The sequence below is a fragment of the Phocoena sinus genome, chromosome 15, assembly GCF_008692025.1.
Source record: "Phocoena sinus isolate mPhoSin1 chromosome 15, mPhoSin1.pri, whole genome shotgun sequence".
NCBI lineage: Eukaryota > Metazoa > Chordata > Mammalia > Artiodactyla > Phocoenidae > Phocoena > Phocoena sinus.
The window spans coordinates 46,952,549-46,978,663 of record NC_045777.1 but is presented as its reverse complement, the minus strand read 5'-3'; the positions used below and the strand labels follow the sequence as shown (position 1 = coordinate 46,978,663).

Sequence of the window (26,115 nt, the reverse complement as noted above, 5' to 3'; positions counted from 1 at the left end):
TCTTGTGGGTAACGGGAGAATGTCGCTCTTTGTGGTTGAGCAGGTACTTCCGCCAATGGGGAGGTCTGGTCCATGCATAATGTCGATACACAGCAGAGGGGAGAGGGGAGAACAAGGGGCAGAGAAAAATGTTTATGTTTAAATTTTCCATGACTTGCCTTAGAATACGAATTTTTACTTCATCAACAGTATAAACTCTTGCATGGGTTCCCCGGGTGGAACCCTTGGGCTGGTAACATACCAGGAAGGAGCCATCCAGACTTGAAATCAGTCTTGTCAGGGTCATTGCCCCGGAAGCCTTTTGATTATTTAATAAAACCTAGTGCTGATGTTCCACCTTCATTCAGATACTGGTTTCTAAGCCCTTTTGAATGCCTTTAAAAACAGCAGCAACAAATGAGGGTACCCTCTGAAGACTCCGTTATCACGCGGAGCACAGGATGACTGGGAGCCACGTTCCTACTCTCCCCAGCACTGGGAGCCACTGGTTAAGTGATGATTCTGCTGCGCTCGTCACCAAGCAGATTCGTTTCTCAGTGGTCGAAATACAAATGCATTTGTATATAGGACTTGGAGGTCTTTGAAAGAAAAGTGGCATTATTTATATTCGTTATGATCATTATGTACTGGGATTATTTTCTCAGTAGGCGATGTGTCTTTTGCCCATATTTATGAAGCAGGGGAGAAGGCATTTAATGAATTTCAAGAGTGTATTTGACTGTAAAACACACCTCTCTTAGTACATTCACATGTAAATAGCCCTTTTATTTGTTCTCTCTGGTGACCTTTCTTCTTTTGGGGGTAGATCGCGCTTTGTTGTTGTTTTATATTTCCAAATGGGAGACTGAATGATAATAATGAAAGATTATGCAAAAAAATCCATGTTTAAAATAATGTTGATATGGCACTTGTGTTGCAGGATAATTATAGTAATTTGGCTCTTACACTATATGGAGTCAGGAGTTAGTTGCTAGAAAATACGGTGGTAGGGGTGATTCAGAGGGTTTTCATCCCAACAGGCTATTTGATCCTGCTGACTTTTCTCTTGAAAATCAATTGCTTGTGATGAATACTCTGAATTCCCCCTTGATTAAATTGGCTGTCGGCGGGCTGCACCCATTGCACTTGGGTCACTGTGAGTTCTGTGTCTGTTTACACAGGGGTTTTGACGACTCTTAAAATATCACGGAGCAAGTTTAATCCAAGCAAGCAAAGCAACTGAAGAGGCAATTGCTAAAAATCAGTTTTTGCACGTGGCAACAAAGGAAAACGTATTAATTATAAGCCCAACATGAAGCCGGTTAATTTCATTACGGGGTTGCAAACCTTTTCTCCACTGCATAGCGCTCTGGCTTTGGGTGTTTTCAGACTTCCAGGAGCACGTGGGCTCACTCAGTGGAAGACCAGGGACAGTCACCTTGGATGCTGGTTCTAACTTCAGGTTCATGTTTCACGATGTTCCGTTTCCCCTCAAGGTTACTCACACATTCAGATTTTCTATTTCTTTTGAATCAACTTTAGGAAATTAGATATTTCTAGAAAAGCATCATTTAGTATACGAAGGTTACAAAATGATTAGTGTACAGTGGTGGATCTACATATATATGTATCTCCAGTGTGTATGTTTGTATCTGTATATATACATACACAAACACATATGTATATAACAGTATATATATATATATATATATATATATATATATATATATACTGTTAAAATGATTGAAGAAGACAATTTAGGTGATATAAACAAACTTTATTTAACACTTCATGAAGTAGACAGTCTCTTTTCGGAGAACTGCAAAATGGGCGAGAAAGCAGGAAGCTTTTATAGGATAAAGAATAAAGAACAAGGAAGAGAAAAATACCTGATTGGCTGGGGTCCTGCAGTCATCCTTGTTTGGGGTGAGAAGATCCAGGGTTGGGTTGGCGGTTGGGGATTGACTGAAGGATCGACTGCATTTCTGGTCGTGTTGCATTTTACCGGGACATGAAAGGGACCCAAGTTTTGGTTTGCTGACCTGGCACGCCCTCATCCCCACCCTGGGCAGGAGTGGCTCCATCTTGGGCCTAGAAAGTTATTTCAGCTTTCTATATATTATGTCTCCAACTCCGTTTGGAAAAAGACTTGTCTTTTTTTATTGAGTGCTGATTTCAATCTACATAAAATATTTTAGAGAAAAGAGAAACATAAGTAAATCACAAAACTAACTATACATAAAATTATTCATAATAAGTGTGGGAAAATATTCAGCTTCCAGAAAACTAAAATGCTCGTTAAAACCCAAGACCTTTTTCTCCCTGCACTTGCCTACTAAGTTTCAAATATGTGTTGTAATTAAGATGCTCGGTTCTAGGCAAGAAGCTTGGCAACTAGTCCTCGGTTTCTGACAGCCGTGAAGGTTGTATTTCTGGAATACACTCCAGAAATGGTTACCAGAATCCATTAAGTGCTCATATTCTTTGACCTCAACTGTAGCAAGTCTGAGGAAATAATCCTGAATCTGTAAAAAGATACACATTCAAGACTTTTCCCTAAGCTTAATCATAATACTAAAAATGAACGAACAGAAAATATCCAAATAAACAGACAAATTAAAAACACCGAAGTCTCCCTTAAGAGAGGGATGGCTAAACTCGTGAGTATTCACTGTACGGCTGTGCAGTAGCCTTTAAAAAGTTTACCGACAGTGAAGGGAAATGGGTACGATATAATCTTACGTGAAAAAAATAAACGCGACGTGAATTGAAGTGTGGATAAAACTGTCTAAGAAAATAACAACATGGACCTAGTCACAGAAGTGACACTGAGGCAATGCTTTTCTTTCGTTCCTCTGTTTTTTAAAATATGAAAACAATCTTAACTTTACAGAAAAGTTGCAGGTACTTTTTTTCCTTCCTGAACCATTTGCAAGTGAGTTGCTGACATGATGCTGACTCACCTGTGACTACCTCAGTGAGTGTAGTAGTCACTACTTCAGTGAGCCTCAGACACCCATCAAAGTCAAGCAGTTAACTTGAATGTGTTAATACCATCTAATCCACAATCCCAGACCTCATTCAAGTTTCTCCATTTGTTCCAATAATGCCCTTCCTAGCAAAAATGTCCAGTCCAGAATGACAAGCTGCATTTAGTTGTCGTATTACCTTTCATTTTGGAGCAGTTCCTGTCTTCCCTTAACTTTCACGACCTAAACACTTTTGAAGATTATCGGCCCCTACTTTTGTAGAATGTGCTTCCGTTTGTGTTTGTCTGATGTTTCCCATGATGGGATCCATGTTGTGCACATTTGGCAGGACTATGGTGGGAGAGATGGGTTCTCGTTGCATCCTCTCTGGTGTTACACATTTTCAGCCTGTTCCACTGCTGATGTGTGTCACTTGGATCACTTGATTAAAGTGACTCTTGTAGGTAAAAAATGAAAATTATTTTCGCTTACCCCAGCCTGTGCAGAGATCTATAATAACTCCTTTATTCCTGACCTCTCTGTTTGGCTCTATCTTGATTCTCACTCGGAATCAGCAACTTCAATTTGCTGGTCCTATTTTAACCCCATCTGGGAGATTCAGCTTGACTTCCCACCACAGGTGCTGTTGCTGTCTTCCCGGATTAATGACACGCTTGGTTTCTCAGAGTGTCAGCACATCTGTGCCTGATGCAGCTTCAGCCTCATAATCGCTGCTACATGGTTTATATCAAGGAAATGGTTACAGACTCTCCTTGCAACCAAAATAGACTTCACCCAGGCAGGCTCTGCTGCAGCCTCTAACTAGGATGCTTGCAAACTGCATGGACCCAGCTTCCAAGGGCCCAGGCTGGAGCTCTACCTACAATTTTTTCTCTGCTATTGCTGGTTATAGCTCTTTCTTCTCCCTAAGGTTGTTTTTGCTTTTTAACTTTTCTTTCTTGCTTTTATTTTAAAGTTTCTTTTGCTTGATTGGCTTTTTCAAAGAGCTTGCTTTTCAATTTATCTATCAAGTTTGTGGGTTTATTTCTTTTTGAATTTATTAATATCTGCTTTTAATCCTATGACCTCCTTTCCCTTAATTTGGCCTTGTTTTGTTCTTCCTATTCTAGCTGCTTGATTAATTTATTTTCATTTCTCTCTTGTTTGATATAAAAGCATTTGTTGGAAAGAAAAGCTTTTCCTCTATCAACTCACGTCCAAGTGGTCAGGCACCTGCAAATTAACTGACAGTAAACAGATTAACAGGAAAAAAGTTAATTACACATGCAGGAGTACTCTGTAGTGATGAGTAACTCACTGAATAGCCAGGAGTAAAGGTGTATGTACCAACTTAATCAAAGGGGTGGGGGAGGGTTAGTTAGGGCTTCAACGGGAAAATATGGAAGGTTCTATAGGGCTTTTAATGCTAATGGGATTGTGCCATTAAACCATTGAACTTGCTGCCATGGGCAGAATCATACTGGAAATGTGGACTATATAGTTGGGGTCAATGAAGGGATCATTGATGGTGACCATATCCATTTTGCCAGAGTTCAAAGGAGCTCTGGTGACCAGGTACCCAATATGACCAAATCTGTTTTCTCTCAGCTTCACCACTGTGACTCAGGAACATGCTGGCACTGCAGAAGAAAACGCAGTATTGACTGGGGAGGAGCAGAAAGCCTGCTTTGCTGGAATTTTGAGGAGGCTTAAAATGGACTTTTTTTTTTTTTTTAAAGGGATTTCCATTTGGGCACAACTTGTAGGGGACGGGACTTCAGGCCTCCTCCCCAAGGCGGCCTTTTTTTTTTTTTTTTTTGCGGTACGCGGGCCTCTCACTGTTGTGGCCTCTCCCGTTGCGGAGCACAGGCTCCGGACGCGCAGGCCCAGCGGCCATGGCTCACGGGCCCAGCCGCTCCGCGGCATGTTGGAGCTTCCCGGACCGGGGCACGAACCTGTGTCCCTGCATTGGCAGCCGGACTCTCAACCACTGCGCCACCAGGGAAGCCCTAAATTGGACTTTTAAAAGCTTCTCAAGGCTAGGATGCCAAGCCAAGAACTCACCACCAGATTTCACTTGCAATACCTATAGATTTGGGTGAATTTCCGTCTTCTCAAGGTCCCCCAAAAGATCCTTCTTTACTCACTTGTAATGCTGGGAAACCTGTAAGCCAGGCACTAGATACCCAAGAGGGATTTGTAAGCATTAGCTCTGTAAATCAACCTAGTTCCTTAAGACTGTCTGGTCATATTAGATTCTATGCACATCATTCTCAAATATGACATTTTAATCAAAGCCTTGGTCACATAACCAACGTTTCCAGTTATGTTCTATTACAAGGAGGACAGATTCTTATTAAACCTATGACAACAACTATATTGTCATGAGAATGAGAATACTAAATAAGAGTTTCTGATTTCTGGAGGGATCAGGCAGAGAGAAAAATATAAGTATTTCATTTCTGTTTATAAAAGTATAATTTAAGCTAGTGTTTACCAGTGAGAAGAGGGAAGTGGGGAGGGGCAAGATAGGGGTATGGGATTAAGACGTATGAATTGTGTTTAAGTAACAAGGATATACTGTATAGTATGGAGAAATATAGTCATTACTTGGTAACAACTTTAAATGGAGCATAATCTATAAAAATATTGAATCACTGTTGTAAACCTGAACTAATAAAATATTGTAAATCAACTATACTTCAATAAACCAGAAATGAAAAGCTAAAACAAAGTATAATTTATTAAATTGTTGTAAGTTAAAAATAGCTTAAGAGGGACTTCTCTGGTGGCACAGTGGTAAAGATTCCAAGCTCCCAATGCAGGGGGCCTGGGTGCTATCCCTGGTCAGGGAACTAGATCCCACACGCATGCCACAACTAAGAGTTCTCATGCTACAGCTAAGGAGCTGGCAAGCTGCAACTAAGAAGCCCGCCTGTTGCAGATAAGACCCGATGCAATCAAATAAATTTTTTAAAAAATTCTTAAAAAATAGCTTAAGAGAAAAAGAAAGTGGTTCCTTAAATCCAGGAAAAAATTTTATTTTATTTTATTTTATTTTATTATTTTTTTAGTGGTATAGTTCAATCAATATTTCCCTTATTTGTAACTGTTGGTTCTATTCATTGCTCTTGTTCTTTGTTTCTTTTCTTGTCTTCCACTCTTTCTCTGCCTTCTCTTTTTTTTTTTGGTTTGTTTGTGTTTTGTTTTATTATTTGGCTGCATTAGGTCTTAGTTGCAGCACTCAGGATCTCTGTTGCGGTATGCAGCGTCTTTCATTGCGGCGCGTGGACTCTCTACTTGTGGCACACGGGCTCCAGAGCACACTGGCTCAGTAGTTACAGCACACAGGCTTAGTTGCCCTACAGCACGTGGGGTCTTAGTTCCCGGACCAGGGATCGAACCCGCGTCCCCTGCATTGGAAGGCAGATTCTTAACCACTGGACCACCAGGGAGGTACCCAAATCCAGGAACAAAATTTTAAACAAAAACTTAATTATCCTTCATCAGTTCATTTAGTACCATGTAATTAATTCTTGTCCTGCTTGATCTTGGGTTTGCAGTTCCATGAACCCATCGACTTCCTCATGAAAGTTTTGTAAATCCTTACTCTGTCCACTGATATTATCTCAGAGTTATTTAAACAATGCCACCAGAACCTGTCCTCCATAGTACCTTGCATAGTTCCTTTACCCTAGGTCTCCAAGACAGTTCCTTTTGTTGAAGAGAAACCTTCTGGCTTGTAGCTGATTGCAAGAGCTTTCAGGAAAGCATCAGAGTAAAGCAATAACTATTTGTGGATGACAAAAGACTTAAATGGCTGTGGCTGAAGATCTTATGAGAGTTCATTTAAAAATTACTCAGTTGACAAGGAAATGTGGTTGTTTCTGTGGCATACTACATTTTAAAATAATAACTGGCATATTGGTAACATTATGTTGTTCTTATTTAATATCAGGCAAAGCAGTACTGGGACATATGGACTGCAAGGACATTGACAAATTTCTAGGCACTTCATATAATTCCTGAAATATTTATATTAATAACACTTGCCCATACAAATATAACCTAGGGAAAGTTAAACATCTGTTCCTGTTTGACAGTGCTTTTCATGCAACTCCACACATCTATTTTTTTTTTCCTCATTTTGTTTGGTGGCAGCATATGGGTGTGCCATAGTTATGTTCATTCTGTTCTCTTTTTTTTTTTAACATCTTTATTGGAGTATAATTGCTTTACAATGGTGTGTTAGTTTCTGCTTTATAACAAAGTGAATCAGTTATACATATACATATGTCCCCATATCTCTTCCCTCTTGCGTCTCCCTCCCTCCCACCCTCCCTATCCCACCCCTATAGGTGGTCACCAAGCGCCGAGCTGATCTCCCCGTGCTATGCGACTGCTTTCCACTAGCTATCTATTTTACGTTTGGTAGTGTATATAGGTCCATGCCACTCTCTCACTTTGTCCCAGCTTACCCTTCCCCCTCCCCATATCCTCAAGTCCATTCTCTAGTAGGTCTGTGTCTTTATTCCTATCTTGCCCCTAGGTTTTTCATGACCTTTTTTTTTTTTTTTAGATTCCATATATATGTGTTAGCATATGGTATTTGTTTTTCTCTCTCTGACTTACTTCACTCTGTAAGACAGACTCTAGGTCCATCCACCTCACTACAAATAACTCAATTTCTTTTCTTTTTATGGCTGAGTAATATTCCATTGTGTATATGTACCACATCTTCTTTATCCATTCATCTGTTGATGGACACTTAGGTTGCTTCCATGTCCTGGCTATTGTAAATAGAGCTGCAGTGAACATTTTGGTACATGTCTCTTTTTGAATTATGGTTTTCTCAGGGTATATGCCCAGTAGTGGGATTGCTGGGTGGTATGGTAGTTCTATTTTTAGTTTTTTAAGGAAACTCCATACTGTTCTCCATAGTGGCTGTATCAATTTACATTCCCACCAACAGTGCAAGAGGGTTCCCTTTTCTCCACACCCTGTCCAGCATTTATTGTTTGTAGATTTTTTGATGATGGCCATTCTGACTGGTGTGAGATGATATCTCATTGTAGTTTTGATTTGCATTTCTCTAATAATTAGTGATGTTCAGCATCTTTTCATGTGTCTCTTGGCCATCTGTATGTCTTCCTTGGTGAAATGTCTATTTAGGTCTTCTGCCCATTTTTGGATGGGGTTGTTTGTTTTTTGATGTTGAGCTGCATGAGCTGCTTATAAATTTTGGAGATTAATCCCTTGTCAGTTGCTTCATTTGCAAATATTTTCTCCCATTCTGAGGGTTGTCTTTTCGTCTTGTTTATGGTTTCCTTTGCTGTGCAAAAGCTTTTAAGTTTCATTAGGTCCCATTTGTTTATTTTTGTTTTTATTTCCATTTCTCTAGGAGGTGGGTCAAAAAGGATCTTGCTGTGATTTGTCTCATAGAGTGTTCTGCCTATGTTTTCCTCTAAGAGTTTGATAGTGTCTGGCCTTACATTTAGGTCTTCACACATCTATTAATTTCTGATATCTTTCTTTTACAAGCTAAAAGAACAAATCCTTTGAGATTTTCCAAGGGGGCTCTCTGGAAAATCAATTCAAGATCAAGCTTTTATTTAGGATTTGATTTGGGGAAGACAAAATACCAAAGGTTGTCAAACACCTTAAAAGGTTTGAACACCTGATTTTATAGGACCGCAAGTCACTATGAAAAAATACCTAGTTACCTATTTAATCAAAGTAACAATAAAGAATCTAAAAGTAACTATAGGAGGTGACATGGTTGTAAAAACAAACAAACCTTAGCTCTTTTAAAAGCAAGAAGACTTAGTTCTCTTAGTCAAGGACATAATAAAGGTCCACATAAAGCACAGCAAATTATTCTAATAAGACATAGAATCTTCGTTTCCTAGGCAGATTACTTAAAAGGTAAATAAAAACCTTTGCGATGTCTCATTATAGTAGACCAATAACCCAAGAAAACTTTGTTGTTTTAATAGAGGAAAAGCCAAACTCTAGGTTTGCATTCAAGTGTTATTGATACTAAAAGCTTATTAAAAAAAGAAACCTTATATGTAAATCCGTCCAAACTTTACCAGCTTTGACCAACCACTTAACATAAAATTTCTTTCCATAAACCTTCTACAACTTTCTGTATCATTCAGGTTTTGTCCTATTCCTTCCCTTTTTTATCCTGAAATGAGTCAATTTCTTTCTTTTTACCTTAACAAAAACACATTCTACATTCCTTGCGTATTTTTCATACAAAATTGTTTCCCTTTATCCTTAATATTTCTAGTAATTTCAATTATATATGTTGATTATAATTTTTAACCATTATAGCCTTCATTTTACAGAGAAAATGAGGAAGTAGACAATTGTGGATTGTCTGTCATATACTAGCATTTCCTAGCAGACTAGCAAATTTCATAATTTTTAGAGGTATATGCTTCTTTACAGCACAATTTTTGACATGGCATATCCAAATAGCTTCATTAACAGAGCCAAATATCTTTAACCCCTCTGTAAAAAAAAAAAAAAAAAGAAACCAAAAGTATTTAAACTTAGTAGTGAATGTTTTATCTTCTTTAGAAATGATTTAGGTTTGGTAAGTGTTTATTACTTAATTTAGCATAACTCGGGTTGTAGACAGTCTTGGGGTGTGGTAATGAAGAATGGGTCCTAGATGACTTTGCTCAATTCCCCACTTCATGTTGGGGTGCCTTTCACATTTAGATCTACCATCCACACGGTATCGATTTTCATGCGTGCTGTGGCAGAGGAATTGTTTCATTTAAAAAGTATGGATATCCAATTGACCAAGCACCATTTACTGAAAAGGTCATCATTTCCCTCGTTATAGTGCCACCTTTGCGTAAATCAATTGCCCATATTGTGTTTGTGGGTTGATTTTTGGGATTCTTCACTACTTTTTTTTTTTAAATTAATTTATTTAATTTATTTATTTTTGGCTGAGTTGGGTTTTTGTTGTGAAAGGCAGGGGCTACTCTTCGTTGCAGTGCGCTGGTTTCTCATTGTGGTGGCTTGTTACGGAGCATGGACTCTAGGCATGCGGGCTTCAGCAGTTGTGGTGTGTGGTCTCAGTAGTTGTGGCTCGGAGGCTCTAGAGCGCAGACTCAGTAGTTGTGGCACACGGGCTTAGTTGCTCCGCAGCATGTGAGATCTTCCTGGACCAGGGCTCAAACCTGTGTCCCCTGCATTCGCAGGTGGATTCTTAACCACTGCGCCATCAGGGAAGTCCCCTCATTGATTTTCCATTGTTGTTCTTTTCTAAAATGAGTGTTTAAACTATAAGTATTCCTCTATGCTTGGGTTTAGCTGCACCTTACAAGTTTTGTTTTATAATGTACTCATTATCAATATTTTTGAAATTTCATTTTATTTATTCTTTGGCTCATAAGTTATTTAAAAGAATATTTACTCCCAAACATATGAGGATAGCCTATTTATCTTTTTTAAAAAAATTTTTATTATGGTAAGAACACCTAACATGAGAATTACTTTCTTAAATTTTTAAGTGTATACTGGATTTTTGTTAACTACAGTCACAGTGTTTTCAGCAGATCTAGAACTTATTCATCTTGCGTTACTGAAACTTTACACTTTTGGATAGCATCTCCTTATTTCCCCCTCCCCCCAACCCCTGGCAACTACCATTGTACTGCTTCTATGGGTTTGACTTTTAGATACCACATATAGGTGAAATCATGTAGTATTTGCCCTCCTGTGACTGACTTGTTTCACCTAGCATAATATGTTCAAGGTTTATCCATATCGTCACATGTTGCAGGAGTTCCTTCTCTTTAAGGCTGATTAATATTCCATTGTTCGTACATACCACGTTTTCTCTGTCTATTTGGATAGTCTCGTTATCTTTTTATCACTAGCTTTTAGCTTAATTGCACTAAAGTCAGAGAACCTACTCTGTGTGATTTTGACCCTTTAATTGTTCAGCATATGGTCAATTTTGGTAAATGTTCCTGGAGTCCATGAAAAAAGTGTATATCCTCTAGTTGTTAGGTGCAGGGTTCTATATGAATCAGTCACGTTTGATAATAATGTCAAATATCTTATCCTTTTGACTTCATCAGTTGTTTCATCAATTCATGAGAGGTCTGTTAAAGTCTCCTGCTTTGACTGTGGATGTACCAATTTCCATTCATAGTCTATAATTTTTAATTATGTATTTTGAGTCTATGTTATTAGGTGCATAATTTTTAAGTCATTATGTCTTCCCTGAACTTAAAATAAATCAGTTATGAAGTGTCCTTCTTTATCTCTAGTGAAAATTTTTTGCCTTAAAGCCTACTTTTTCTGATTTTAATATGGCCACACCTGCTTTCTTTGATTCATATTTGCATGTTATATCCCTATCCACTCTTTTATTTTCATCCTTCCTATTTCCTTACATGTTAAATGTGTCTCTTATAAACAGCATAAGTTTGGTTGTTGTTATTTTTATCTAGTGTGACAACTGTTGTCTTTTAATTATAGTATTTCATTCATTTACATTTAATGTTCTTATGGGTTTATATCTACCGTCTTACTTTATAGATGTCCCCTATGTTTCTGTGTTTTATTCCTGGTATTTTGTATTTGTGTCTTTTTTTTCCATTAGTCTCACCAGTGTCAATTTAATTGGTATTTTTCAAAGAACCAGCTTCAGTATTTACTTGATTCTCACTGTTATATTTTGTCACTGCATCAGTAGTCCATTACCACAATAGTGCTGCTAACAAACAACTGCAAAACCACAGTGGCATCCCACAGTAAGTGTGTTTTGCTCATGCAGCTGGGGTCAGCTAGGCAGCTCTGCTGATCTTGGCTGGGTCTTCTCACGTGTCTTGGGGTCAGTTTTCTCTTGGCAGATCTAGGCTGGCCTTGGCTCTGCCCTGTGTGCCTCTCGTCCCGTAGCAGGCTGGATGGGGCATGTTCTCATGGTGACGGCACAGCTGCAAGAGACCAAGTGGAAATACACAAGGCCTCTTGAGGTCTAGGCTTAGAGCTAACACATGTCACTTACCCAAAGCAGGTCCCAGGCTGAGCCCAGAATTGGGGTGGAGGCCACTACATGACAAAGGGCCTAAACAAAGCGAGGCTGAAAAGTCAGCATCACGATTACAACCCATGTTCCCAAAAAAAGAATAATGCTGGTGATTTTTGTCATGGCCTCCTTTCTCCTGTCCTCAGGAGACACAAACTCCAGTTTAGCCTGTTGGAGGATAAAACCTACAGTCTCATGTCAGGACAGTGATCTGGGAATTACCACGGCACTGAGCTCAAGTTCACCATACTCTATGGCTTGGAGTCTGCACTGCAGTCCAGGAGGGAGGAGTTTCCTTGAACAATATGGAAAAGCTCATTGTCCTGCTTTCACGCGGCCTGCGAGTGTTTTCCTTTGTATCAGTGTAGACTTCATCATCAGCCTCTTGCTGTTCATTCAGCTAATACATCCCATATACTAGCCTTTGGGAGCCTGGTCTAGCACCTGGTGAGCCTTGCATGGTCTAATGACAGGAAAAACATACAAGACAAATGAATTTATAATCAGAGATTTGTTTTGAAGGATAGAAAATGGTGGTGGGACCACAGCAGAGTTGTACCTAAGTCATCTTGGGAACATTAACATAGACTTCATAGAAAAGAAAGCTTTTGAGTCAAAACTTCAAAAACAAATTGGAGCTTTCATAAAGATTTTCCTGGCAGAGGGAAAACAATGTGCATGTGCAAAATAAGGAGGTGTTAGAGACCAGGGCGTATGAGGGGAAAGCACCAGCTCAGCGCTGCTGAAGAGGGAAGTGAGGGGGTGGCGGGAAATAGGAAGCAGGACAGGAGATGGAGGAGAGGCAGCTGAGGTCTTATGAGCCCTCACGAAAGAGTCTAGATTCTGTTTAATCACAACATAACTAATGAGCAACCATCAGGAACCTTAAACTAGAAAGCGATAACCGTCAACTTCTAGTTTCTAGGAAGACTTTCCAAGGGCCACTGGACTGGAAAGAGATGAGGGGCTGAACCAGAAGCGTGACTGTGGAAGAACCTGGGAGATATTTTGGAGACTTAATGGAACTTGATGTTTTACTGCATATGGGGAAGGAAGACTGTGGAAGAGGGAAACCTTAAGGGTGACTTCAGAAACTAGGTGGATGGTGGAGCCGTTTTGCAAGACGCGAATAAGAAGAGTGAGTGAATCATTTGGTGGAGGTGCTCTGACTTCAGATTCAGACAAGTTGAGTTTACCTTCCTAGGAAGCACTTGGGTGGATACACAGCACCCAGGTGCTCCCGAGGTTAGGCTGAAACGTGACTTCCCGAAAGATGTTCACATCCCAATCCCTGGAACGTGTAAATGTTACCTTAGTTTTGGTAAAAGGTCTTTGTAAGTGTGATGAAGGATCTTGAGATGAAATTATCCAAGACAGAAGGAGCCTGGCCCTGCCAACTCCTTGATTTCTGCCCAGGGATACTGTACTGATTTAGGACTTCTGGCTTCCAGAACTGTGGGAGTATACATTTCTGTTGTTTTAAGCCACCAAGTGAGTGGTAATTTGTTACAGTGGCCACAGGAAACTAGCACAGTTACGAAGAAGACCAAAGGGTCAGAGGCAAACCGAGGAAGGAAACAGGTCAGGAAATAAGGACATCTCCACTCTTCAGCAGAAATGCTTGATAGCACTGTCTGCTCACTGTTTCCATCCTCTTACTGTCTCGAGGCTACTTCTTATCCTTCAGATCTCAGCTTAAATGTCCAGAGGGACGTCTCTGACCACTCAACCTTGAAGCAGCTCCCGTGCTCTTATTTTCTGCATCTAGCAGAGCTTAATGTTTCCTCCTTCTCTCACTGACTTGCTTTGGGAGTACAAATTAGTCTTGTTCGTTGCTGAATCTTCAACGTCTAGTGTGTTAATGTCTACCAGATGGTAGGTGTAAAATATAAATTTTTAAATGAAAGAATGAATAAATAAGTGAACACGCACTGTGCTTTGTTCATACCTCTGCTTTAGCAACTTTCACACTGCAAGATCATTAGAGGTGTGGGGGGGGGTTGGGGGGTGCACTCACACCCTAATTACTTGTGAGCCTCTTAGAGTAAGGACTACATCTGATTCATTATGTACTTCGCAGTACCTCTAGAGTGCCCTCAACTCCCCGTTCTCCACTGAACTTCAGTCGAATGAATGATTTAACGCGAACCTCTAATCTTCCCTCTTCTTAGAGCTGAGTGGCTTAAATTCATTTGTCAGTCTTTTCTGAAATCATAATATTAAAATACTAAACAAAATGACCATTTTGTAATATTCTGAAGATAGAAATTTACTTTTATAATTAGACATTTTGGGGGGAATCTTAATTGTGTTAATACTACACGAAACTGTCCTCCTTTAAAAAGTTAGGGTAATGCAGTAAAAGTTGAATTCCCTTTGGTCAGTGGCCAAGCCTGGTTCTCTCTCTCATCCCCAGAAGTGGCCATTGTTGTTAGCATGCATCCATCCAGACCTCTTTTTATGCACGTATTCACAGAAAAAACCGCTACCATCTTGTGGCAGTGTTTTTGTTTTTAAAATTAATTTTATTTATTTATTTATTTTGGCTGCGTTGTGTCTTCGTTGCTGTGCACATGCGTTCTCTATTTGCAGCAAGCAGGGGCTACTCTTCCATGTGATGCGTGGGCTTCTCATTGCAGTGGCTTCTCTTGTTGCGGAGCACAGGCTCTAGGCGCGTGGGCTTTCAGTAGTTGCAGCACGTGGGCTCAGCCGTTGTGGCTCGTGGGCTCTAGAGCACAGGCTCAGTAGTTGTGGTGCACGGGCTTAGTTGCTCCACGGCATGTGGGATCTTCCCGGACCAGGGATCGAACCCGTGTCCCCTGCATTGGCAGGTGGATTCTCAACCACTGTGCCACCAGGGAAGACCGTGGCAGTATTTTTTACATAAATGGCACCTTTTGGGTATGGGACGTTCTGAAATTTGCTTCTTCACTCAGCTCTTTGAGATCTAATAACGTTGATAAGCCTAGGTCTGTGACCCTCCTTTTTTTTTTTTTACGTTTATAAAGGTTTATTAAACATTTCAAACACTGTGCAATGAACACACCAGAAATAAAAGCTCCAGAATAGCAGTCCAAAGGTTCCACAAGTGTGGCCCCGCAGTCCCATTACATAGATGGACTGCCTCCAGTTCTGTCCTCTGCCTGGCCCACCTCCCTCCCCCTTCAGGCAAGAGAAAGATGGATGGTTTAGACTGGAAGGACAACCATGCTGATCCCCAGCGAGCAGGGGCCAGGAGACAGTCTCATTTGCCAACACTTGTACTGAAGCACAGAAAAAGAAAAAAGCAAGTGACAGTCACAAAGTCTTCCCGTGTATTCTTCGTAACGTATACAGTCTATATGCGCAGGACCGGAGAAGCTCCTGGCACGAGGACGATGGCCACCGTTCCCCTCTGTCTCGTCTGAACCACCTCGGAGTCCAGTGTGCTGGTCACTCTGCAATCCCCATACTAAATACCAACTGTAGCGGCCCCTACAAGCTAGCTATTGCTACACCTCAAAATCATAATACGTTCGATAAAGCTTCTTTAAAAAGGATTTACACATGTACTTGTACACGTACGTATACACACACGCACATGCACGGCACACCACACCAAAAAATATCCAAACACCTATCGGGATCGTGGCTGTTATGAAACACACAAGTACTCTCCCGTTCACTCGGCTGGGGACTGCTAGATCTACGTAAACACACCACACATCAATCCTGCAGAGCATGCATGGGAGACAAAATGAGGCCCCCGCCTTGCGACAGTTGAGAAAGGCAGGAGGAAGGGCAGAGGAAGCAAAGCTGGGCTGCTGAGCCAGAGCCCAGACCCCCAGGTGAAAGAGCAACATGTATCTGTTACTTCTTCCTTCAAAATGAAGTGGGGAAAATACTGAAGATTTGTGGACAGCAGTCAAGACACAATTCTGTCTAGCCTGCCGGCCAGGGAAGAAGAATAAAAAAGCGAGGCTCTCGGGCATCAGCAATCTCTTTATATTCGAGATAAGTGCAAAACTGAGCCCTGTCTTGGACAGGTGCTCCCCAGAAAAGGAAAGGGCTAAAGAGAACTAACAGGAAGCCAAGAGAGGGACGGAGGAGTCAGTAACACTCTGACAAGGAAGGGTCACAGAGGTGACAATGAGACTGGCATTTTATCTGCCCGGATCATGCTGGGGCAGTTGACCAGGATGGGTGCAGGCTCCTTGTGGGAATGAGGCGAGGGGGGTGGCCATCCTGCCAGTCAGGGGCCAAGATTGGGGACAGAACACACACAACCACAAGACCACCCACGACTACAGGACTCTACGATAAAAGCACCGGTCAGTGCTATTATTCACATTATAAGGATAAAACGTCACAGGCCAAAAAGGCGCCATCAGGAATGTGGCACCCGCAGGGCCGCGGGATTTGAAACTCCAGTGCTTTATGACTTATGTCAATGCCTCCCCTCCCATCTTCTGCTTCCTTGGAAAGCTAACTGGGCTGGCTGTTAGGTGCCCACAACGCCGGGGTCACGTGCCGATTCCGGAAGCGGGGAATCGGAGCAGTGGTACAGGAAACAGTTTCCCCAGCAGCTATAGCAGATGAGGAACAGGGCTGCCAGGAAAACCAAGGCACAAATTGTGCAAGGCTTCCGTTCCAGGAGGAAGCTGAGCAGGTAGAAGCCCATGAACATGGAGTGGCTGAACCACAGGGCGGGGTTGAGGGGCTTGGGGATGAGGAAGATGGGCAGCAGCCACTGGAGGCAATACATGATCTCTGCTGGACAGGGCCTTTGCCAAGGCCACCGGGCACCGCTGCAGGAACCGACCTAATGGGAGCCAGTGGGCACGGGCGGCTGCCCTCTGCTTTCTTCAACCCTCGCTCTCCAGGAGCTGAGCTGCTGTGGTCTCTGGCTGTCCGCCCAGGATCACCAAGGCAGCAGGGATCCCGCGAGTCCTGCCATGGCGCCGCCGCCACCGCTGATGCCTTCGCAGCCGCAGCCTGCCTCCACCTCAACTCACCTCCGACACCGCAGGAAGCAGCGACCCTCCTTTTATCTTCTGGGTAGGATTCCACTGTATGGAATGGGCCACATTTGTCCCTAGATGGAAATTTAAATTGTTTCCACTATTTTGTTATTGCAAACTGTGCTGCAATAAATATCCTTGCACACGTATCCCTGGGCCCCTTGCAAGAGTTTCCACAGGCTATATTCCCAGAATCGTTCTTGTTGGGCCTGGAAATCCTGGGCCATAGCAGTGGACTTCCTCCAGAGCCTCTCCTAGATTTCCAGGATTTAGTGTTGTCAGCATTTTTAACTTTTGCCAGTATGATAGCTGTGAAAGGAGATATTGTTTTAACTCCATTTCTCTATTACTGGGGTTGGACACTTTCTATGTGTTTATTGGTCATTTGCATTTTCTGTCCATTCATTTCCTCTGCCTATTGTGGTTTTTTTCCTCTTTCCCTAGAATTCAGTTGTTGGTCTATCATGTGTATTGCAAATATCTTCTCCATGTATCTACTTATTTAAAAAATAGGGGGTTCTTTTGACAGACAGAACTTTTATATTCTGATGGGGTCTAGCATGTCAATATTTTTTTTACGACTTCTGCCTTCTACATTTTTAAGGAAGGGTTTATCCACCCCCAAGATAGAGATGTTCTCCTATATTTTCTTCTCATAATTTAAAAGTATTTAAAAAACTTTAAGCTGTTAATATATCTGCAAATGATCTTTGTGTATTGTATGAAATAGGGGCCCAAATGAATTGTTTTCCTTATGGTTAGCACTACTTATTGTACAGTTTATTCTTCCCGCACCAATGCTACCTTTAACATATATGAACATTTCATAATTACCTGGCTCTTTTCTGGATTGCTTTCTGTTCTGTTCCTACTCCCAATAACCCTCTGTTTTAATAACTATGGCTTTATAATATGTCTTTTTTTTTAAGAAAATATCTCCATTTTTATTTTGGGATTATGTGATTAAATAGTTTTTTGTTTCTCTGTTTGTTTGTTGCTTTTTTTTTTTGCGGTACGCGGGCCTCTCACTGTTGTGGCCTCTCCTGTTGCGGAGCACAGGCTCCGGACGCGCAGGCTCAGTGGCCATGGCTCACGGGCCCAGCCGCTCCGCGGCATGGGGGATCTTCCCGGACCCGGGCACGAACCCGTGTCCCCTGCATCGGCAGGCAGACTCTCAACCACTGTGCCACCAGGGAAGCCCAATAGTTATTTTTTAAATTAATTTTTATTTGAGTATGGTTGCTTTACAACGTTGTGTTAGCCTCCACTACACAACAAAATGCATCAGCCATACACATACAGATATCCCCTCCCTTTTGGACTTCCCTCACATTTAGGTTACCACAGTGCATTAGGTAGAGTTCCCTGTGCTATACAGTATGTTCCCATCAGTTGTCTATTTTATACATAGTATCAATAATATAATATGTCTTAATATTCATTAGAAAATATGGCCCGCTCTTTGTTGTTATTTCTTAAAATTTTGTTGACTAGCTGTTCTTCCATATTTGCTCTTTTAGAATCACTTTATTTCATTTCACAAAAAAACCTTGTTAGGTTTTTTGATCACTATTTTTAAAAAATGTCAAAAACCCACCAGATTGTATACTGCTACTTTTTCCTAAAGCCTTCACAATGTATTATTTAGCTTTTCCTCTATTATTTCTGTTAAAGAGCAAGGCAGACACGGGTCTTGGGTCTATACAATTTGGGAGCTCTCTTTAAGAAAAATAATACAAAATTAGGAATGCAATAGTGGGTGCTGTGCCTTGGGAGGAACCTGGACCTCCAGCTTTATTTGCTTCATGGTAACCCTGCCTCAGGGTAGCAGTCTGACTGAGAGAGGAAGTGCTAGTAAACGATGCCTTCACTCCCACTAGAATGAAGCCCTAGTTCGTGACTACCAAGCTGCTTAGGTGGTGTAAGCAATAAAATAACAGTTAAGGGGCTTCCCTGGTGGCGCAGTGGTTGGGGGTCCGCCTGCCGATGCAGGGGACGCGGGTTCGTGCCCCGGTCCGGGAAGATCCCACATGCCGCGGAGCGGCTGGGCCCGTGAGCCATGGCCGCTGAGCCTGCGCGTCCGGAGCCTGTGCTCCGCAACGGGAGAGGCCACAGCAGTGAGAGGCCCGCGTACCGCAAAAAAAACAAACAAACAAAAAAACAGTTAAATTTGCAACCTCAGTCGTGTTTCTAGCTGTGCGTTATATAATACCGCTGCCTTGAGTTTTTGCTAGGACAGCACCTCACATCTGAGGATCTCAGGGCACATTAAGAACATTAATTGATTAATGAAACCCCACAAAACCCCAGAGACACAGGAAGGAGGGACGTGGCATCACCTTGCCCAGTTCTGAAATGCAGCCACCTCTGGGGATGAGCAGGGCAGCTGCTTCTTAATAAATGGCAACGCCCACGACACTTTAGCCCAGACAATTAGTCGTTGTCGTTGGTAATTGTCTTGTGAACATTAGCCTGTCAGATGGTAAGGGCTCCAGGATGAACTGTTCACTGCAAATCTAATTCAGTCTCTGAAATTTCTGGCTTTTTAGTAATTCTGTCCTAATCATAAAGTATATTAAATACGTAAGCAACAAGGACCTACTGTATAGCCCTGGAAGTTATACTCAGTATTTTGTAATAACCTATAATGGAAAAGAATCTGAAAAAGAATATATATATACACACACACATATATACATATACATAGATACATAAAACTGAATCACTTTGCTGCACACCTGAAACTAACATAACATTACAAATCAACTGTACTTCAATAAAATAAATAAATGCACAGGGAAAGTCTAGTTTTCTTTTAAACTCAACAGTGTTTTTGGTAGTTCTTCAAATTTAAAACTTAATATAAGAAAAGATTATTTTTAAAAAAGTGCAACTTAATAGGTGCAACTTAATAAGTGCAACTTAAAAGTGCAACTTGGGGGCTTCCCTGGTGGCGCAGTGGTTGAGAGTCCGCCTGCCGATGCAGGGGACACAGGTTCATGCCCCGGTCCGGGAAGATCCCACATGCCGCGGAGCGGCTGGGCCCGTGAGCCATGGCCACTGAGCCTGCGCGTCCGGAGCCTGTGCCCCGCAATGGGAGAGGCCACAACAGTGAGAGGCCTGCGTACTGAAAAAAAAAAAAAAAAAAAAGTGCAACTTGATAATGTTTGTTTGTTTTTGATTCAAAAACTTTGCTGCTGAGCAAAATGAATCAGTGATGTAGAAGTCAGGACAGCAGCTACCTTTAAGAGGTGTGTTGGCTGGACAGCAGGTGAGGGAAACTTCTGGGCTCTGGAAAAGCTTTAATATTCATTTAAGGGTTTGTTAACGTGCAGTACATACAGGTAGAGATTCATGCACTGTGCTGTATACATGTTGTGTCTTTTTTTTTTTTTTTTTTTTGCGGTACGCGGGCCTCTCACTGTTGTGGCCTCTCCCATTGCGGAGCACAGGCTCCGGACGCGCAGGCCCAGCGGCCATGGCTCACGGGCCCAGCCGCTCTGCGGCATGTTGGATCTTCCCAGACCGGGGCATGAACCTGTGTCCCCTGCATCGGCAGGCGGACTCTCAACCACTGTGCCACCAGGGAAGCCCTACATGTTGTATCTTAATAACAAGCTGAATTAACCTGAAAAGCACTCTAGGCTTGCTGTTGTGAGAACACTGGAAACACTGTACAAACGATCTGGAAAGTTTTTCAGGGAGCAGGACGTATCCAGGTGCTAGAGACTCGCTAGGTTTCATTCTCCCCGAAGTGTCTTTCTTCAGAAGAGCGATTCTGAGTTCTTTTTCCCCTCTCATGTCATTTGCTCTCCATCCAGAAGAGCTACTTGCTCTGCTGGGGTGCCATTCTCTCATTGTACCTTCAACGTTATATGCCTCTTCGTCTCTGCCCTTTACACCTCCCTGAGCCTCTGATTCTTCTCTTAGAATTTCATTCTACTTCATTTGCCTGCATCTTTTCCAGAAGCAGGTATAGGGCATGAGTAAGTGGGAATTTGGGGTTGAGAGGCGTCTGCAGGGGCCGTTGCACTGGCTGTTGCTGCAGGAACGAATGCAGTGGGAGAGGAGGATGCGGAGAGGATAGGCTGCCTCTGACGCCACCGCGTCTGCTGTGATGCTCAGAAACAAGAAGACAGGGCAGCAGGCCACGCTGGCAGCCCAGTATCTGGGGCCTCCAGCAGGTCCTGGGTCCCTCCTGTGTATGTGCGGACAATACTGAGGAGGGGCAGCCCCTGGGCAAGAGCATCCTAGGGCTGCTCTGAGCTAAGGCCGAAAGGCTGCAAGCAGGTGTGAGGGCTAAGAGTCCCCCAGTGGAGCAGACACAGAGCGAACAAGAGAGGAGGGGCCGGGGGTGGCGAGAGAGCGGGGTAGGGTGGGAGGGAGAGAGTGAGACAGTGGAAGAGGAGGGGGTGGTGGTGGGGAGAAAGACAGACAGGAACAAGGAAAAGAAAAGACAGCAGAAGGAGAAGGAAGAAAAGGAGGGGCAAAAGAACTTTTCAGACAAAATGGGAAAGAAGTTTTTTCTACTCTAGTTTTTGGTGAATGGTAAATATATGAACACTACCCCGATTATTGACTTTCCAGAACATATTAAAACAATAATGCAAAGTTAGCTCCAGGTCTTGCTTAGAAAGTAGAAAAGTTAACATCGTGGCCTCTGTCAGATGCCTGTTCACAGTATTTCCCAGCACGGGGAAAGCAGCCCTTGTGCTAACCTCTGTTCTGAGAGCACTGGCATAGCCGACTGTGGTCTTTTCCATATTCTGCCTTAAAATCATTTCAAAGCCTGCCATCCAGGAGGTTGATAATCAGTTGTTTACAAACTTGAAAGGGGCTCCCATGAAAGGATCACGGAGCTCGGTCTCTGGCAGGTTCGAGGGACTCCTGGGGGGCAGCCCAGCCCAGCCCCATCCTGGCCTCGGTTTATGTCCACAGCTCCCTCGGGCCAGGTATCACTGGACCCCCATCCTGTGCGGATGGAGGCACAGAGAGGTCAGAATCCGAGTGGGCTGCGAAGACCCTGTTCTCCCCACCTCGTGGCTCTGCCCTCAGCAATGTAATCCTTCAGATATGCTGCAGCTTAGAAACACATGACCACGCTGCCTCCAATTTCCTGTGCTCTGCAGATACTTACCATCTCTTTTCTATCCTCTTGTCCCTTTTTCTCTGGAAGGCGCCGAGCTCAGGAGCAGCAGCCAGGAATGCCAGCAAATAGTCAAGGAGCCGCAGGAAGCTGTCTCCCCGGAGGCCGGGGAGAGCATCCAGGTAACGGAGATCATCCCCCCAGGCTGGTGCTGCTTGTGCCGTCGGGGTCAGTGGTGTTCCTGGCACTGGAGTCACTCCCGAGAAGGGAAAGGTCTCACTGGCGTTAAGATCTGGGGGACAAGGGCGGGGAGGAAACAGGCTGCGTGTTCGTAACAAATCAGCCTCTCAGCGCCCTCAAGAATCCAGCTCAGGATGGAGCCCCATCCCTTCTCCCCCTGCCTTCTCACTCATCCCCTGGCTTCAGGAGGCTGATGTGGATAAAGCAGCTCACTTAAAGGCTGTTAGAAAGCTCACCCTGTCCACAGACTCAAATGAGGCAGCATTTTCCTTCCTGCCCCACTGGGCCCTGCAGGCTCTAGAACCACCTGCCACAGCTCCCTGGATTGCTTCTGGCCCACTGGCCCAGCTTGGCTTCAGCAGGGGCCCCTCCTCACACCCTCCTGCTCTGTGAGTGCTGCCACCCTGACCTAAAGGGGGGCATACCCCCACTGAAGGAGGCCACAGTCAGCCATATAATAGAGGACATAGGATTTGTGGGATGGGCCCGGGGATCCAGCCATTGTTCCATCTCTGCCACCCTCTGACCACTGATGGTTCACAGAAATACAAACGCCCATATTGACTGGGCTCTGGGTCCTCACCTGCACCTGCAGGACCTCAGGTCATGTCCCTTGTGTCCTCTGGAACCGGCCTTACCAAGGGAGCTGGGAGAATGAACGGGCTTACCTCTAGGCCACCGTTGGCGGCCTGGCCCTGCATCAGCGCTGCGTGTGGCCAAGAGTCCCAGCACGCGTTTCACTGCATGGGCCCTTCTGCTTCTGGTCCTCCTGACTGTTCCGTCCACCTGAGGCCAGGACAGGGGCTGGTGCAGTGCCATTGCTTCTTGGACTCCAGCCCCCAGCTCTCTTTTTTTCTCCTTTCCAATCTTGGACAAAATAACATTCCCCCTGCCCATCAGCTCATGCAAAGAAGATCTTGGGAAGAAGAGGAGTCAGGGAACACCTTTATCTTAGCATTAGGCCACATGGCTCTTCCTGCTGCATTTTCACATTGTCTCTATGGAAAATGCCTTCTTATACCCCAAACCACAAAAGGACCCAACCTGTAGCTGGGTGGCTGTTGTATTTCGAGGGCTGATTTATTCTCTGCACAGAGGTTGGACACTCACAATGGCCAGGCTCTCTGCTAGGTGCTGAGGGTGCTCGCGAGACCAAAACACAGCCACAACCTTCAGGAGGTGGTGCACGGTGGGAAGAGGAAAGCCTCCTAATTCAGTATGTGGAAATGAGGGTGGAAAACATCCCAGAAGAGGGCACGAGGGACACCTGAAGCTTTTAAAGAAGGTGGTTTGGCATGGACTAGATTGCGGGAAATGAAGCTGATGAATGGAATTAATAGAAAGAACTTAGCGCGAGGGATTTCTGCTTCTGGCAAAGATGGCTAGATTTACTTTCCTGCCTGAAGAAAACAAAAAAATGGCCAAAGCATATGAAATAAGTTTTTAAGACACTGCTCATCAGGTAACAAAGGAGAGTGATGCCCGGGAGGTGAGAAACAAGCCAGGTAAGCCCTCCAAACATCGTGGCCTCCTCCTTTGAGAGAATCCCTGACCACGGCACAGGGCAGGAGGAACCACAGAAGCCAAGTGGTATGTCCACGGAGACTAAAGCCACTAAGTTTTGCAGGACAGAGTACCAGAGAGGAGAGAGCTGTACAGAGAGATGGTTGACGCCAGCGAGGGTCACTCTTGGGTGTTCAGCTGAGTACCGATGTGCACGTGCACATCAGCCTGATCTTCAAAACTACTGAAGACCAGGCTGAGGGAAGAACTTCCTAAAAGGCTTAGCATTAACAGTGCACAGTACTCATACAAGGCTGGGGGTAGTGCATGTGCCGTCAGCCAGACCACGGAGCCCTGTGACTCACAAGGCATTGGGAGAACGCACAGAAGGGTACTGCATCAGTAGCGAGGAATAATTAGCTCTGGAGAGAGCACTGCTCCAGTCCTATCTAACAAATCTTTAGAGCAAGATCCAAAAGCAACAAACTGCTTCCAAGTAATTTGAGTCCCAGAACAAAGTTCAAGAATATTTGTAGGAATACAAAATTATCCAGCACCCAAGTAGATTAAATCACAATGTTTGGAATTTTTTTTTCTTAAAGACATAATGCTTTTGCACACTTAATGTCCTACAGTATAGTATAACATAACTTTTATATGTACTGGGAAACCAAAAATTCACATGACTTGCTTTATTGCAATATTCACTTTATTGTGGTGAATGAACCTGGAATATGAACCTGCAATACCTCCAACGTATGCCTGTAAAAACACCCCAAATAAACCTTCTAGAGATTAAAACTACAATTCATGAGATGAAAAATACACTGGAAGGATTAACCACAGATTAGACATTGCAGAGAAAGGGATTAGTGAAACAGAAATGAGAATTTAAAAAAAAATCAATGTATCCGTGAGCTGTGGGATAAGTTTAAGTACCTAATATGTGTGTAATTGGAATTCATAAAGAAGAGGAGAAAGAGGTTGGAACAGAAAAAAATATTTGAAAAAATAATGACTTAAAAATTCCAAATTTTATGAAAACAGTAAACCCACAGACACAAGCTTAACCAATAACAAGCACAAGAAACATGAAGAAAACTATACCAAAGCCCATCATAATCAAATAGTGGAAAACCAGTCATAAAAAGAAAATCTTAAAAGTACCCAGAGGGAGAAAAAAAAAGGACAAGTTGGGAACAGAGGCCCAAAGATACAGATGGCAGCAGATTTCTTGTTGGAAACAATGTGAGCAAAAAAGACGGTGGAGTCACATCTTTAAGGAACTGGAAGAAAATAAACTGTCAACCGAGAATTTTACACCCATTGAATATCTTTCAAAAATAAAAGTGAAATAAAGACTCTGCCTACACAGAAAAGGGGAAAGAATTCATTACCAGTAGACCCAACTACAAGAAATGTGAAAGGAAGTCCTTCGGAAAATGATGCCAGATGGAAATCTGGATCTACACAGAGGGCGATGAACACTGGAAATGGTAACTAAATGGGTAAATGTGTAAGATTTTGCTTTTATTATTTATATCTCTTTAAAAGATAGTTGACGGCCTAAATAAAACAAAAACAACATAGTGTGCAGCTTTCAACATGTGTAAAAACATCTGACAAGAACAGCACAAAGGCCAGAGGGCACAATGTAAGGACCCTATTTTAGGGTCCTTGTACTACACCTGAAGTGATATTATATCACCTGAAGATAGACTTAAAGATGTATACTATAAACTAAAAGAACACGAAAGTTACAAATCAAATTCAGAAAGTTTTATCTAATAAGCCTACAAAGAGGTGAAGTGGAATCATAAAAATATACAATGACTCCAAAAGAAGGCAAAAAGAGAGGGAAAGGGGATAGAGAACAGATAGGACAAATAGAAAACAAACAGCAAGATAACAGACTTAAACCTAACCACATCACTAATTACATTAAATGTAAAATGGTCCAAATATCCCAATTAAAGAATGTATAAATCAGATATAGATTGGATTAAGGAGCAAAACAATTACATGTGAATTACAAAAAAAAAAATGCACTTTGAGTAGATACAATAGGTTCAAATGAAAAACATGCAAATAGATACATCGTGGTAACACTAATCAAAAGAAAGCTGGAGTAGCTTTAGTCATTTCACAAAGTGGATTTCAGAAAAGGGAATATTACCAGGGATAACAAAGGTCAAGAGGACATAACAATCCTAAATATTTATGCACCTAATAGTAGAACTTCAAAACACATGAAGCAAAAATTGATAGAACTGCAAA

The 26,115-nt window shown here is 42.7% G+C and overlaps 2 protein-coding genes across 2 annotated transcripts in view; one reads left to right on the top strand and one right to left on the bottom strand.

The window, feature by feature from the left end:
• The window catches only part of CFAP61 (cilia and flagella associated protein 61), a 264,938-nt gene that overhangs the window by 49,310 nt on the left and 189,513 nt on the right, over positions 1 to 26,115 (top strand). The window contains exon 9 of the mRNA XM_032604424.1: positions 22,186 to 22,277. Within this exon, the coding sequence (XP_032460315.1) occupies positions 22,186 to 22,277 (92 nt within the window). The remainder of the gene's footprint in view (positions 1 to 22,185; positions 22,278 to 26,115) is intronic.
• On the bottom strand, positions 16,475 to 16,768 carry LOC116739748 (bladder cancer-associated protein-like). The gene has a single exon (XM_032604423.1). It carries the CDS (start codon positions 16,751 to 16,753, stop codon positions 16,490 to 16,492), a length of 264 nt encoding a protein of 87 aa, XP_032460314.1. The 5' UTR covers positions 16,754 to 16,768; the 3' UTR covers positions 16,475 to 16,489.